Genomic DNA, 14,563 nt, shown 5'->3' on the forward strand with positions numbered 1-14,563 from the left:
CTCTTAGAAATCCTTGATGTTTTAGAAATCCTTGGTTGTTTTTAGTTAAAGGATATTCAAAGGACTGGAGGTGTTGCTGTTGGTAAAGTGCTTACCTTTCCTACTTGAAACCTTGGGTTCTGTCTTCAGAACACACACACACCAAAAAAGATGTTGAGGACAAAATGCCTTTTAATGAATTTCAGTTTGAATAGTGACACAATATAATTTTGTTTTTGTACTATATTTCTTCTATCTATTTGGTCTTTCTATGAACTTTCTCTCTCTCTCTCTCTCTCTGTGAAAGAGAGAGAGAGAGACAGGGGAATTATGTGTGTATGAGTGAATGAGTACTAGGGCTTTTGCTTTTTTTTTTTTTTTTAATTCAAAATTGGCTTTCTACCATTTGAGTCACACCTCCAGTTCTAGATTTTTGCTGGCTAATTGAAGACAAGAGTTTCATGGATATGTCTTCCTTGGCTGGCTTTGAACCATGATACTCAGATATCAGCCTCCTGAGTAGCTAGAATTATAGACGTGAACTACCAGCACCCAACCACTGAAGTCTATTTGTATTACTAAAAGATAATATCATGATTATAATCCAGCATCTCAAACTTTACATTTCCCTGGCTGTGGCCTATTTCGCAAAACTACATGGACTAATTAAGCTAAGTACAAAATTAATCATCTTTAGACTCATACCTGCGTCTGGAGTTTACTAGTAATAAATATTACTACTTAAGTGCCAGGCAATCCCTAAAGTCATGATCTACAGGTATGGAGAAGAAACTTAACTTTGTATTTTCATAATGAAGGTACTTGGACAATTATTTTCTTTTAAAAAATACATATATAACCAAGCCCTGTATATGCATTTGTCTTACTAGGTCACTAAACGAGATGAAGACTCTTCTTTGATGCAGCTGAAAGAAGAATTTAGAACTTATGAAGCTCTGAGGCGAGAACATGACTCTCAGATAGTGCAGATTGCTATGGAAGCAGGTTTAAGAATTGCACCAGATCAATGGTCCTCTTTGCTTTATGGAGACCAATCTCACAAATCCCATATGCAGTCCATTATTGACAAGGTAGAGCTTCTTTTGTTCTTTAGCTTCTTAGCCTAACCATGGACTTTGGGTTATTTGTGATTTGGTGATTTATCTATCTAAGAAATGAGTATTAAAGAGAATACTGAATGTCAAGCATTTATAAATTGGATTCAGTGTTACATGTCATAACTAATAATATTGCTCATATAAATACATAATTAGTGTTATAATGCTGATTCTAGTACGTTTCTACATTCTTTTATATTCTCATTTCTATTTTATCATTGCCTTTATTATTCTGGATCTGTGTGTGTATGTAGTTTAGTGTGTATGTGTATGTGTGCGTGCATGCATATGTGTGTGCTGTCTTGGGCCTTGAATTCAGGGCCTGGGTGCTATCCTTGAGCTTCTTTGCTCAAGGCTAGCTCTATCAGGTGAGCCACATCTCTACTTCCAACTTTTGGTGATTAATTGGAGTTGAGTATCACAGACTTTACTTCCCATGCTGGCTTTGAGCCACAGTACTCAGATCTCAGCCTCTTGAGTAACTAGGATAACAGGTATGAGCACTGGCCCCTGGCCTGTTTGAATTTTTTTTTTTTTAATTTTTATTTGACAGTACTGGGATTTTTAACTTGGGGCCTCACACATGATAGGCAAGTACTCCACCACTTGAACCTTTGTTCTGCTTAAGTTTTTATCGATTTGTTATTTAAATCCCATTTGTAAATACCTTTTGTGCCTTCTTTTCATAGCCTTTTAATGGTCTTTGAGATTCATACATTGAAGTTTCTTTTGGGGGGATTTTTTTTCCTTTTCCTCTGTGGTACTGGGGACTTAACCCAAGGTCTCACATAGGCTAAACAAATGACCTACTTTCCCATCCACTGTTAAGCATTTGAAATGTAATTTGTGTAACTATTGAACTGAAATATTAAATAACCTTATGATGCTAAGGCTACTATACTACAAAGTGAAAATAGAAAACTTATTAGATATGACAAAAAAAGCACTAGACTTAGTAAGTTAGTAGAGAAACACAAATTAAAGGCTCACAAATAAGATGTATTAGCACATCCAGTAAATGGAATAGAATTCTGCTTCAGAAACAAAGAAATACACTTTTTAAAGCTGGGTATGTAGGCATGTCTATAATAACATCACTCCCAGCACTTGGGAGGTAAAGCAGGAGAATTCAAAGTTCAAAGCCCATGTAGGCTACTTAGTGAGTTCTAGGTTACATGGTTAGCTAGATTATATTACAGAAAAGAAAATTTAATGTTTAAAACATTGATCATACATTGCTGATGTTCTCAGTTTATGTTACATGCCTTTTGAGAATCAATCTGTCAATGAATTAATAGCCATAAAATATTTCTTTTGGACAAACTGATATGCCTAAATAATGTGTTTTTAGACATAATCCACAATTTCAAAAAGGTGTAAATGAGTCCAAAGATATTATTATATTATAAAAAGAAGAGAGTAAAGAAATTAAGATTTATATGCTCAGAATACTGTTAATATGGTTATAAAAATTAGTAAAGTCTGGAGGGTAGTCCTCATTTAACTTACAAAATATGGGAATATGGCCTAGTGGTAGAGTACTTGCCTAGCATGCATGAAGCCCTGGGTTTGATTTCTCAGCACTACATATATAGAAAAAGCCAAAAGTGGTGCTGGGGCTCAAGTGGTAGAGTGCTAGCCTTGAGCAAAAGGAAGCTCTGAGTTCAAGCCCCAGGACTGGCAAAAAAAAGGTGAAATATCATTTATTAAAACTCGGTGATAGATATATTAGACAGATAGTTTTATGTGAAATATTTTATAGCAAAACTGATCAGCAGGGGGCTGGGGATATGGCCTAGTGGCAAGAGAACTTGCCTTGTATACATGAGGCCCTGAGTTCGATTCCCCAGCACCACATATACAGAAAACGGCCAGAAGTGGCGCTGTGGCTCAAGTGGCAGAGTGCTAGCCTTGAGCAAAAGGAAGCCAGGGACAGTGCTCAGGCCCTGAGTCCAAGGCCCAGGACTGGCAAAAAAAAACTGATTAGCAATATAAAAATGCCGTTACAATATTAAGGAAGCCAAACCTCTAAATATATAAGTAGTTGACAATGGGTTTATTTTAAAATTTTCAATAACTATAAAAATCTTAAGAACATTGGACATTAAATGCATGTGAGGATTCTGATGTTTCATGTTTAAAAAATAATATGTATGCCGGGCACTGGTGGCTCATGCTTGTAATTCTACCTACTCAGGAGACTGAGATCTGAGGATTGCAATTTGAAGCTAGCCAGGGCAGAAAAAGTCCATGAGACTCTTATCTCCAGTTGACCACCAGAAAACCAGAAGTGGAGCTGTGGCTCAAAGTGGTAGAGTACTAGCCTTGAGAGCTCAGGGATAGTACCCAGACCCGAGTTCAAGCCCCACAACTTACAAAATGATAATACTAATAGTACATGAAGTGAAGTTTGTCATGTGTATGCAAATCTAAAAAACTTGCTAAATGCTTTAAGTTAGGCATGGCCCATGCCTGTAATCTCATCTATTCAGTAGTCTCAGATCTGATGATTGTGTTTGGAAGCCAACCCAGGAAAACAAATTCATGAGACTCTTATGTCCATTTAACCTGCAAGAAGGTGAAACTGGAGACATGGTTCAAATAGTAGAGCCACCAGCCATGAGTAAAAAAGCTGAGCAAGTATACAAAGCTCTAAATTTAAGCCTCAATAATGGCACGTGCACATGCACACACGCACGCACGCACACACAAAATAAGAGCCCTTATACAGTACCTACCAAGCGAGCATAAGATCTTCAGTTTACACCCCAGTACTGCTAATTTAAAAAGAACTCTAGTTAATGTCAAGAAATTAGTTTCGTGTTATCAGATTAAGGGAGTTAACATGAGACTGTGTCTTAAACACACAATCTGTTAACAGAGGATTTTCTTGAGCCAGTTTCCTTTTAAATTTCTTAGAACAATGAATAAATGGACTTCATTGAGTCTGCAAAGTTTATAGTCAATATTATGATCTTTTATTTTAACAACTGAACCATTGAATTTGTCTGAATTCAGTGCTATTGTATAAAATAACCTCCATATTTCCAAGTTTTAGTTATTTGGAATTATATCATGATCCAAACTAAGTATTATAAGAAGAAAAGATAGTGTATTATCAAATTGAAAAATTGATAAAGGTCTTAGATTTGAAGAATGTGACAGCACAGGGAACAGAAAGTGTGGGGGGGCATGCGTGCACGTGTGCATGTGGGCACATGTGTGCATGTCCTGGGCCTTGAACTCAGGGCCTGAGCACTGTCCTTGATCATCTTTGCTCAAGCTTAGTTCTACCATTTGAACCACAGCTCCACTTCTGTCTTTTGATGGTTAGTTGGAGTCTCATAGACTTTCCTGCCTGGGCTGGCTTCAAACTACAATCCTTAGATCTCACTTCCTGATTAGCTAGGATTACAAGCATGCACTGGTGCATACAGAATAGGATACAATAGCACTGGTGGAACAGAATATTGTATACAATGTGCCAGCCTATGGCTACAGATAGGTTTGGTTTAGTTAAGGTAATAGATTGTTCAGTCTGGCAGCATAGGGTATGTTTAAATGTTAAATTACAAAATAATCATGGAACTCTTAAGTAAAATGTATTTTTTTTCTTCGTTTTTTAAAGTTGCAGACCCCAGCCTCTTTTGCCCAGAGTGTTCAGGAACTAACAATTGCTCTCCAGCGGACTGGAGATCCAGCAAACTTGAACCGACTAAGACCCCATTTGGAGCTATTGGCAAACATTGACCCTAGTCCAGGTAAACCCAAGGAAATTAGTGGAGTATCTTACATGTGTCCTAAGTGCTGCTAGTGCTGGTCAAATTATCTTTTGAAGTTTTCTATAGAATTTTAGTTTTTGCCTCAAATCTTACCCCTCTATCTCATTAGCTCACTTGAACTTGATACTTTTTAATATTGTGATGCTCATCTTTCTTGGAAAATAGATTCTCTTGCTTCTTTATGTTTCTTCTGTCACAAAATTGTACTTTTCTACCTTTCCTGTTTCTTTTTCAAAAAACCCCCAAATAGGTTTTTCTCATCTTCTATAGTCTTAGTTGCATTTCATTGACCTCATTTTTTACTTCTTCATGATATCTTGTTATTAAATACCCTCTCTTGCACATCTTTACTGTGTCAGTATTTTTCTGCTTCTTGGCCTAAAGAGGTCAAAGGACCTGAAAATCTTTTCTCCTTGACAATACTTATATCTAAGATACTTTCACTACTGTCACAGTGTCTGTCCTACTACTGAACTGAAATTCTCTTAATATTTACTAGTAATTTTCTAGTCTTTCATTCCGAAGACTTCTTGTCCATCCTTAAATTATTTCATTTGTCTTTCTGCCTTTGATATTGTTTACTGATATGTTGACATCTTTAGTGTAGAAACTCTAGTATAGAAACTCTTATTCATTTTCATGTTCTCTTTAGACCTGAATGCTGCTTTTATCTTGTACGAGTCTTTTCCTCTTCTGCCCACAATGGTATAATCAGTTTGTCCTCTTGGAATTTTATGTCTTCTCTGATCTGTGTTGATGAAATTTTATTCGTAGCATCAGTAATACCTCTTTATAGAAATTGACTATCAGTACTCTTACCACTGTTATTTCTTCAATCTCCTGATCTATTTTTCAAATGCTTGCTGAGCTTCATTATCTGGTTTGTGTTTTAAGTCAGGTCATATTCATTTCATGCCTGCTTTTCTACCTGTGCGTCTTCCAATTTGCTTTATATCTTTTCTTTCACTTGTAGTACATATCTCATACCTATTATTGCTACTTTACTGAAAGCCTCATTCCTTTCCTCTAAGACTTAATACTTTACAATTTCCCCTTCTTCCAATCTATTCCACCTACTGCTGCAAAGTAAATCACATGTTTGATATTATTCTACACTTAAAATTTTCAGTGACATGCCATTGCTTTTGTAAAATAAGGTTGAAAACTCATGGCTAGCATTCAGAAGCATCTTTCATTACCCTACTTTTGTCAATTTACTTCCCAAATTGTTTCACTCAAAAGAAATTAGGTATGTTCTTAAATAACTTTTTCTCGCTTTAACTATCCTGAGCAATTGAAAAAGGAATTCCACAGTCCATACTAACCTTTCTACTGTTCTTGTGTAGCAGTAGATAAATCGGCTACTCTACTATTTTCACCTTGTCAAGTGTATGCCTCCAGTGTCCTCTTTTTTGTGTCATCACTTTTCCTTCTCTAGTATAGTATCTCTGTCAGTCTACAAATGTGCTGTTCTCCTCATACCTTTTTTCCCCCCCAAATCTTATCTACCTAATACCATTTCCTTCTAATGGTACCATTTTTGTCATTGTTACTTTTGTTTTTCGGATCCTAGGATCAAAACTTAGGGCCTAGCAGTAGCACATCATGTTTGTAACCCTAGATGCTTAGGAAGAAGTGATCAGAAGGAACTGTAATTGTAATTTGAAGCTAACCCAGGCAAAAAGTTTGCTCAAAACCCCATTTCAACAATAACTGGGCATAATGTCACATATTTCTTCATCAGGAAGATTGTGATTCTGGCCCAACCTGGGCAAAAAAAAAGTTTTTCCAATCTTCATATCAACAGAGCACAAGCTTTGGGGCTGGGTATATGGCCTAGTGGTAAAGTGCTCACCTCATATACATGAAGCCTTTGGTTTGATTCCTCAGTACCACATATATAGAAAAAGCCGGAATTGGCACTGTGGCTCAAGTGGTAGAGTGCTAGCCTTGAGCAAAAAGAACCCAGGGGCAGTGCTCAGGCCCTGAGTTCAAGACCCAGGACTGGCAAACAAAAACAAACAGAGCAAAAGTTTGATATAGTGGCATATACTTCTCATCCCAGCTACAGTGGAAAGCAAGGAGTGACCATACAGGCCATCCTGGACAAAAAGTAAAACCCTATCTGAAGAATAGCTAGAACAAAAAAGGTCTGGCTCAAGCATTAGAGTTTGTCTAGCAAGCATGAAACCCTGAGTTCAAATCCCATTATAAAAAGAGAAAAAAAAAGGAGATAAATTCAATCCTTTATTTTTTTATTTCAAGTGTTCTACCACTGAACCATGTCACCAGCTCTGATGGCACTGTTTGAACTCACTTTCCAAACACAATTCTTCTTCCCCACCCCCTCTCCCCTTCTTCCTCATCATGTATTGGTGTTTGAACTTGGCCTTGTTTGGCCCTTGATGAAGGCTGGCTGGCTAACATTTAAGTGACAACTCCATTTCCAGCTTTATGCTGGTTAATTGGTGCTAAGAGTCTCTTGAATTCATCTGCCCAGACTGGCTTCAGACTCTCAGATCTTAGCCTCCTGAGTAGCTAGGATTGTAGGCGTGAGCACTATCATATGGCTACTCTCTGTTCTTTGGGGGAAAAAGTTTTTTTTTTTTTTGGCTTCTAGGACACTACAGCCCTTATTTCCTCTAATTCCCTTCTTTATTAGACTCTTCCAATGTCCTTTGTTGGTTTCACATCTTTATAGTTTCTGACCTTTGGAGTGTTTCAGTTTTTAATCCTTGTACCTCTGTGTTTATACCCATTTGTGAGATAATATCAGCTAATCTCATAGGTCTGAATAACATCATATCAACCTCTTCAGTTCTGAGAACCATCTTTTTTTCCCAATCTTTGCATTTCTGAAACTGAATACATTTTTACAATGACATGTTATAATTTAATTGATGGCCCATTTTCTCATTGGGTTGTACATACAAAAAATGTGTTTTAATTGATGATTTTTTAGATTCTGAAACAATGTGTTCCAGATCTTTTTCCTAAACAATTTTTGAAATGTCCAACTGCTGCCTCATTATCCAGCAGATTTGCTGAATGAGCATTTCAAATTTAATCTGGCCCCAAATGAGCTCTTTGTTTATCTTTTAGTGGCAGTGCCGTGCTTCATTTGCTAATCTAGAAACTTTATCCAGATCTTTGACTCTTCTTTCTTTCATGATGTATATTTGATTCATTAACAAATTCTGTAGGCCTTCCCTTTCAAGTCCATTGATTTCCTGTTACCTTCCCTGATATAACTCTCTGCAGTGGCTTTCCATCACTTAGAATAAAAGCCAAAATCTTTTCCATGAACTATAGGACCTCACATGGTCTGGTCTTCTAAACTTTTCACTGCCATGGAACTTGACAGTTACATTCCCACATCAAGGTATTTGCATATTTGTTAATGTAAATAGAATAACTCTTTCCCCCCCCCCCGTCCCCCCTCCGTCCCCCCCCCCCCCCATCCATCTCCCAGATATGTTCAAAAACAATCTTTCAGGTCTTTTTTTTTTTTTTGCCAGTCCTGGGGCTTGGCTCAGGGTCTGAGCACTGTCCCTGGCTTCCTGGCTTCTTTTTGCTCAAGGCTAGCACTCTGCCACTTGAGCCACAGCGCCACTTCTGGCCATTTTCTGTATATGTGGTGCTGGGGAATTGAACCCAGGGCCTCATGTATAGGAGGCAAGCACTCTTGCCACTAGGCCATATCCCCAGCCCAATCTTTCAGGTCTTTAACCAAATATAACCTTCTCAAGACCTTCTCTAGTCTTTCTAAAATTACATATAGCCTTATTATGTATCATTTTCTAATTGCACTCTACTATATCATTTATATTGTTCATTGTCTGGATCTCCTAAAATGTAATGGTGATTTTTGTCCTGATCACTATTGCAGCTCCAGCAACTATAAAAATACCTTGAGGCCTGGGAATGTGACCTAGTGGCGAGAGTGCTTGCCTTATATACATGAAGCCCTGGGTTCCATTCCTCAGCACCACATATATAGAAAAGGCCAGAAGTGGGGCACTGTGGCTCAAGTGGCAGAGTGCTAGCCTTGAGCAAAAAAGAAGCCAGGGACAGTGCTCAGGCCCTGAGTCCAAGCCCCAGGACTGGCCAAAAAAACCCAACTCTTGAATAGGGTGGTTTAAGCCTGTTGTATACTAGCTTCCTGGGAAGTGGCGATTAGAGGATAATGAATGGTTCAACAGCCAGGTATCAACTCCACTTCAGTCTGTGACTGGTCCATATGGCATTTGCCTTGAACTCTGGTTTACATGGTGTTAGTCTATGTAGTGTTCTATATTTATCTGTTAAGTGCCAATGCTTAAAAACTTAAATTTTAGGGCTGGGGATATAGCCTAGTGGCAAGAGTGCCTGCCTCGGATACACGAGGCCCTAGGTTCGATTCCCCAGCACCACATATACAGAAAACGGCCAGAAGCGGCGCTGTGGCTCAAGTGGCAGAGTGCTAGCCTTGAGCGGGAAGAAGCCAGGGACAGTGCTCAGGCCCTGAGCCCAAGGCCCAGGACTGGCCAAAAAAAAAAAACAAAAAACTTAAATTTTAGCAAAGGTATAGCTCAGTAGTATAGTGCAGTCTTGGATTTAATTTCCAGCATCACAAAAGAAAGAAGGAAAAATTAATAAATCTTACTTAAAATCTCAGATTGCAAACCAGGTGTTGGTGGCTCAAATCTGTAATCCTACCTACTCATGAGGCTGAGATCTGAGGATCACAGTTGGAAGCCAGCTGGGTAGGAAAATCTTTGAAATTCTTATTTCCAATTAATCACAGAAAAAGCCAGAAGTGGTGCTGTAGCTCAAGTGGTAGAGCCTTGAACAAAAGGAGTTTAGGGTCAGTACCCAGAGTTCAAGGCCCAGGACCAGCCAAAATAAAAAAAAAGAAAGAACCTCAGATTTCAGATGATCCTGGGAAACAATGTATCTAATAGGCCAGTCTTGCATCTCTACAAAACAAATGAAAGCTGAGTGATAACAATCCCCTAGGTAAAAGACCTGCTCCTGAGTTCTGCTTAGTCCCTTCTTTTGTCTCTTCAGTCCCTTCAGTACCAATGGTCTAATGACAGTTGGCCATTGTTGTCTGGCTTACATAGTTCCTTTTATTTCTGGTTATTTTAGTTTGAAACCCAAGCTTTTAAGTGATTTATCTATTCTTTAAAATGATAAGTGTACGCTATTGTCAGAAAAGTTATATAATTCTTTGATTTTATTGGAGTGATGGCACTCCTTTGCTAGTGTAATATTTGGCAAAATACTGAATACCATTATAGTTAAGCAGTTTTTTTTTAAAAAAATAATTTATTGTACAGATGCTCCTCCTCCTACTTGGGAACAGCTGGAAAATGGACTGGTTGCTGTGCGGACAGTGGTACATGGGCTGGTTGATTACATCCAGAATCACAGCAAAAAAGGAGCAGATCAACAACAGGTAAGAGGGCTAGTCTAAAATTTACAGGTAAGCCACTGCCAATATACCTTGAAACTACATTTTGAGACTTTGGATAAACCTACCAATACAAAGCCAAAAGATATGACATGAATATTTTGAAACTTTCACTGTTGAAACTGTAAATTACCATGGTTAGCATCCAGTAATTTTTCTGATAGGATAAAAATTATTCTAATGTTCTCAGTCATTTCCATATAGGAACTTTTTACTAGTCATGGTGTATGTTAACTATGGTTCTCATATGTATAGATTCCATAATGTCTCTTATGCTAGTGGGCCAAATCATTTTCAGTTGTTTTCCTCCGTATGGGACTAGGGTTTGAACTTAGGACCTTGTACTTGTTAGACAGGCAATTCACCACTTGAGTCATATCCCAGCCATTTTTTTGTATAGTTACTTTTCAGATAGGATCTCACACTTTTTGGACTGTACTCCTTCTATCTAGGTCTCTTACATAGCTGGGAATACAGACATGAACATTCCCAGCTTGTTGAGGTGAAGTCTTAAATTTTTTCTGGTGTCTTGAACAGATCCTCCAATCTCTGCCTCCTGAAAATATCTGTGGTTATAGGTATGCACCAACATGACTGCCCCTTTTTTCTCAAAAAAAAAAAAAAATTTTTTTTTTGCCAGTCCTGGGGCTTGAACTCAGGGCCTAAGCACTGTCCCTGGCTTCTTTTTGCTCAAGGCTAGCACTCTGCCACTTGAGCCACAGTGCCACTTCTGGCCTTTTCTATATATGTGGTGCTGAGGAATTGAACCCAGGGCTTATGTATATGAGTCAAGCACTCTTGCCACTAGGCCATATTCTCAGCCCCTCAAATGTTTTTAAATGAGCTAGGTAACAGCAAAATAAAATTATGTTACTGCCAATAATTTTAGTTTATCTTCAGGATTTATTTTAGGTTCATAAGAGTTTTCATTTTGTAGTGGTAAGTCTGTAAACTTAAAATTGTTATTTTGGGGTTGAGCATTTAGCTCAATGGAAGAGTACTTTTCTGGCGTGTGCAAGGCCATGAGTTCTGTCCTCAGCTCTGTTAAAGCAAAAACAAACAAAAACTCATTATTTACCTGAATTGGGTAAATTGTTACATTTGACTATTTAACATATCATGTTTTCTTTGGAAAGTCAAGAAATACAAAAAGTCTGTGTCTACTAAGTAGAATAATTTGATTGTAATCAGTCTAAACACTGACTGGAGCTTTATGTTATCATTAAGAAATAAGAAAAACCTCCAAGTTTTAACTGCATCATGGAAAATAGCAAAATGAAACATCTTCAAAGTATTGCATAAAGTAATAAGACACACTGAATTGTGTTTAGTGTTGTATTTGATATTAACATCCAAAAACATCTTCCTGCCTTATGCTTGAGTTGTAAATAATCAGTATAATTGGTATCTTTGAAGATTTTTAGGTCCTAGGTAAATTTGGATGTGTGAGAGTGCATATGCTAGTTCCAGAACTTGAACTTAGGGCCTTGCACTCTTGTTCGGCTTACTGGCTCATGACTGGCACTATACCTCTTGAGCCATGCCTTCAGACTTATATTTTGCTGGTTAATTGTAAACGGATGTCAAAAATTTCTCTGCCTGGGCTACTAGGTCTCTGCATCCTGATGAACTAGGATTATAGGCATGAGGCACCAGCACCCAACTCCTGAGTAAATTGTGTGTGTGCATGAGTGCGTGTTTGCACCTGTACTGGTAATTGGAAGCTAAGAGTCTCACACTTCCCTCTCATGCCCTGTGGTTCAGAACTCAGTCCTCAGATCTCAGCCTTCTGAGTAGCTAGGATTATGTGAGCCACTGGAACCTGGCTCCTTAGTAAATTCCTACGCATAGTAGAGATAGGGAACCTTTTTTCTTCACGGGCCACACAAAATTACCATTATAGGCAAAGGCTCCAGGAACTAATGAAAAGCACTTGAGAAGCATACATGTCTGTCCTGCCAGGTATCAAATGATTTTGCAGACCTTGTATGACCTGTAGGCCAGTCATACCCCCTCTCCCCCTATCTGGTTATAGGGCCTTTGTCTGTTTTTTTTGTGTGTGTTTTTATACAAATATGTATAGCTACCTGAACATGATGTAGAACAGACATTAGAAGAGTTGATACATTTGAAAGTGTTAACTCCAGTGTTTTTTCCATGATTAAGCTTGGAAAGATCATAAAGCTTTTCTGAGATTTATTCAAGAATTTATATAACTACAAGTATGAAATTAAATATCAGCATATCCAAAAAAATCCAGACTATTTTTTTTGGCCAGTCCTGGGCCAGGCCTTGAACTCAAGGCCTAAGCACTGTCCCTGGCTTCTTTTTGCTCAAGGCTAGCACTCTGCCACTTGAGCCACAGCGTTACTTCTGGCCATTTTCTATATATGTGGTGCTGAGGAATCGAACCAGGGCTTCATGTATATGAGGCAAGCACTCTTGCCTCTAGGCCATATTCCCAGTCCCCAGACTACTTTTTAAGGACTACTTATTAAGTTATTTTTGAACTCTGAGAATCAGGCAGAACAATTTTTCCAGCACCTCTGCTCTGAATAGTTTAAGCATGAGATTTAATCCATAAATTATTCACCTCGATTATCAAAATAGTAAACTGACAACACAAAATTAGACTTATTTTGTTTTGGTGGCTTTTGTTTTATATGCTATATTTTTATTCTGGTCTTAGCCTCCACAGCATAGCAAATATAAAACCTATATGTGTCGAGATATGAAGCAGAGAGGAGGATGCCCTCGAGGTGCCAGCTGTACATTTGCACACTCACAAGAGGAACTGGAAAAGTAAGTATGAAAATTATGAGACTAAACCTTTGGGGTAAGGTATAACTAGAACAGTTTGCTGACTTTGAGAAATACAAAAAGAAGAGTTGCATTCTCTTCAATGAATAGGAAGTTTTTATAATTAATATATAATATTTATTTTTTTAAGTTTCTTTGGCTTTTATTACATTATCCTGGAAACTATTTTATTTGTTTGTTTTTGTTTGCCAGTCCTGGAGCTTAAGCTCAGGGCCTGAGCACTGTCCCAGGCTTCCTTTTGCTCAAGGCTAGCACTTTACCACTTGAGCCCCAGCACCACTTCTGGCTTTTTCTGTTTATGTGGTGCTGAGGAACAGAAACCATGGCTTCATGCATGCTAGGCAAGCACTCTACTGCTAAGCCACATTCCCAGCCCCTGTAAACTATTTTATAATTTACAAAAATCTCAACATGGGTCATTTTTCACTACCAAAAAAAATCCTAAATTTGTAGTGATTTTCATCATTTTTTTTTTTTTTTTTTTTGCCAGTCCTTGGACTTAGGGCCTGAGCACTGTCCTGGCTTCTTTTTGCTCAAGGCTAGCACTCTGCCACTTGAGCCACAGCGCTGCTTCTGGCCGTTTTCCATATATGTGGTGCTGGGAAATTGAACCCAGGGCTTCATGTATGTGAGGCAAGCACTTTTGCCAGTAGGCCATATCCCCAGCCCGATTTTCATCAATTCTAATTATTTTTGTTAATACATTTACTAATGGCCCTAGCAGTTCTAAATAGGTTTGTTTTCATTGTTCAAGACAAGGATGCTGGAATTTGATGGCCCTATTGTTTTGTTTTTCCTTCTGTTATATTTAGAATCTGCGTGCCTTCTTTTACAATAACATCTGTTTAAATTTGGTCATTGCACTATATTGTTTGTATTCACCTACTTCAACTTTATGTAGGCACTCCTAGAATCAGCATTTGGTAGAAGTCGGTATTCTTAATTATTTGGGGGAGGTGGTTTTGCTTTTTAGGGTAGTAAGTAGTAAACTTTTTGTAGTATTCCATAGTACTTTATTTTTGGTACAGCCTCCTGTAGGCTCATGCTGTCATTGAGCTTAGTATGGTTATATTTGTTACCATGCCCACATTATATTCTTTTATTTATTTGTTTTTGTCTGTGCATACTGGTTTGAACTCAGGGCTTCCTACCTAATCAACTTGCTTATTCATCTGATGCTTTACTGCTTGAGCCACTCCAGCCCTGCTTTTTTTCATTATTATTTTGGAGATGGAATCTCAAAGACTTTTCTTGCTAAGCTAGCTCCAGACTATAATCATGATCCTCTGACCTCATCTTTGTAGAATTACTTGCTCTTGGCTTATTCTTAATTTTTAATTATCTTAAGAAAAAGTATTTTGATTATTTTGAATATATCTCAGGCTGTCTTCTGATGATTATGCTACCAT

At 38.0% G+C, this 14,563-nt stretch overlaps 1 protein-coding gene across 2 annotated transcripts in view; it reads left to right on the forward strand.

Moving 5' to 3' along the window:
- Window positions 1-14,563, forward strand: part of Rc3h1 (ring finger and CCCH-type domains 1) — an 87,307-nt gene that overhangs the window by 43,757 nt on the left and 28,987 nt on the right. For both annotated transcript variants that reach the window (XM_048356462.1, XM_048356461.1), the window contains exons 6-9: window positions 870-1,070; window positions 4,726-4,858; window positions 10,201-10,319; window positions 13,024-13,136. In XM_048356462.1, coding sequence (XP_048212419.1) covers window positions 870-1,070; window positions 4,726-4,858; window positions 10,201-10,319; window positions 13,024-13,136 — 566 coding nt within the window. The remainder of the gene's footprint in view (window positions 1-869; window positions 1,071-4,725; window positions 4,859-10,200; window positions 10,320-13,023; window positions 13,137-14,563) is intronic.

Source organism: Perognathus longimembris, chromosome 11 (genome assembly GCF_023159225.1).
Source record: "Perognathus longimembris pacificus isolate PPM17 chromosome 11, ASM2315922v1, whole genome shotgun sequence".
Lineage (NCBI taxonomy): Eukaryota > Metazoa > Chordata > Mammalia > Rodentia > Heteromyidae > Perognathus > Perognathus longimembris.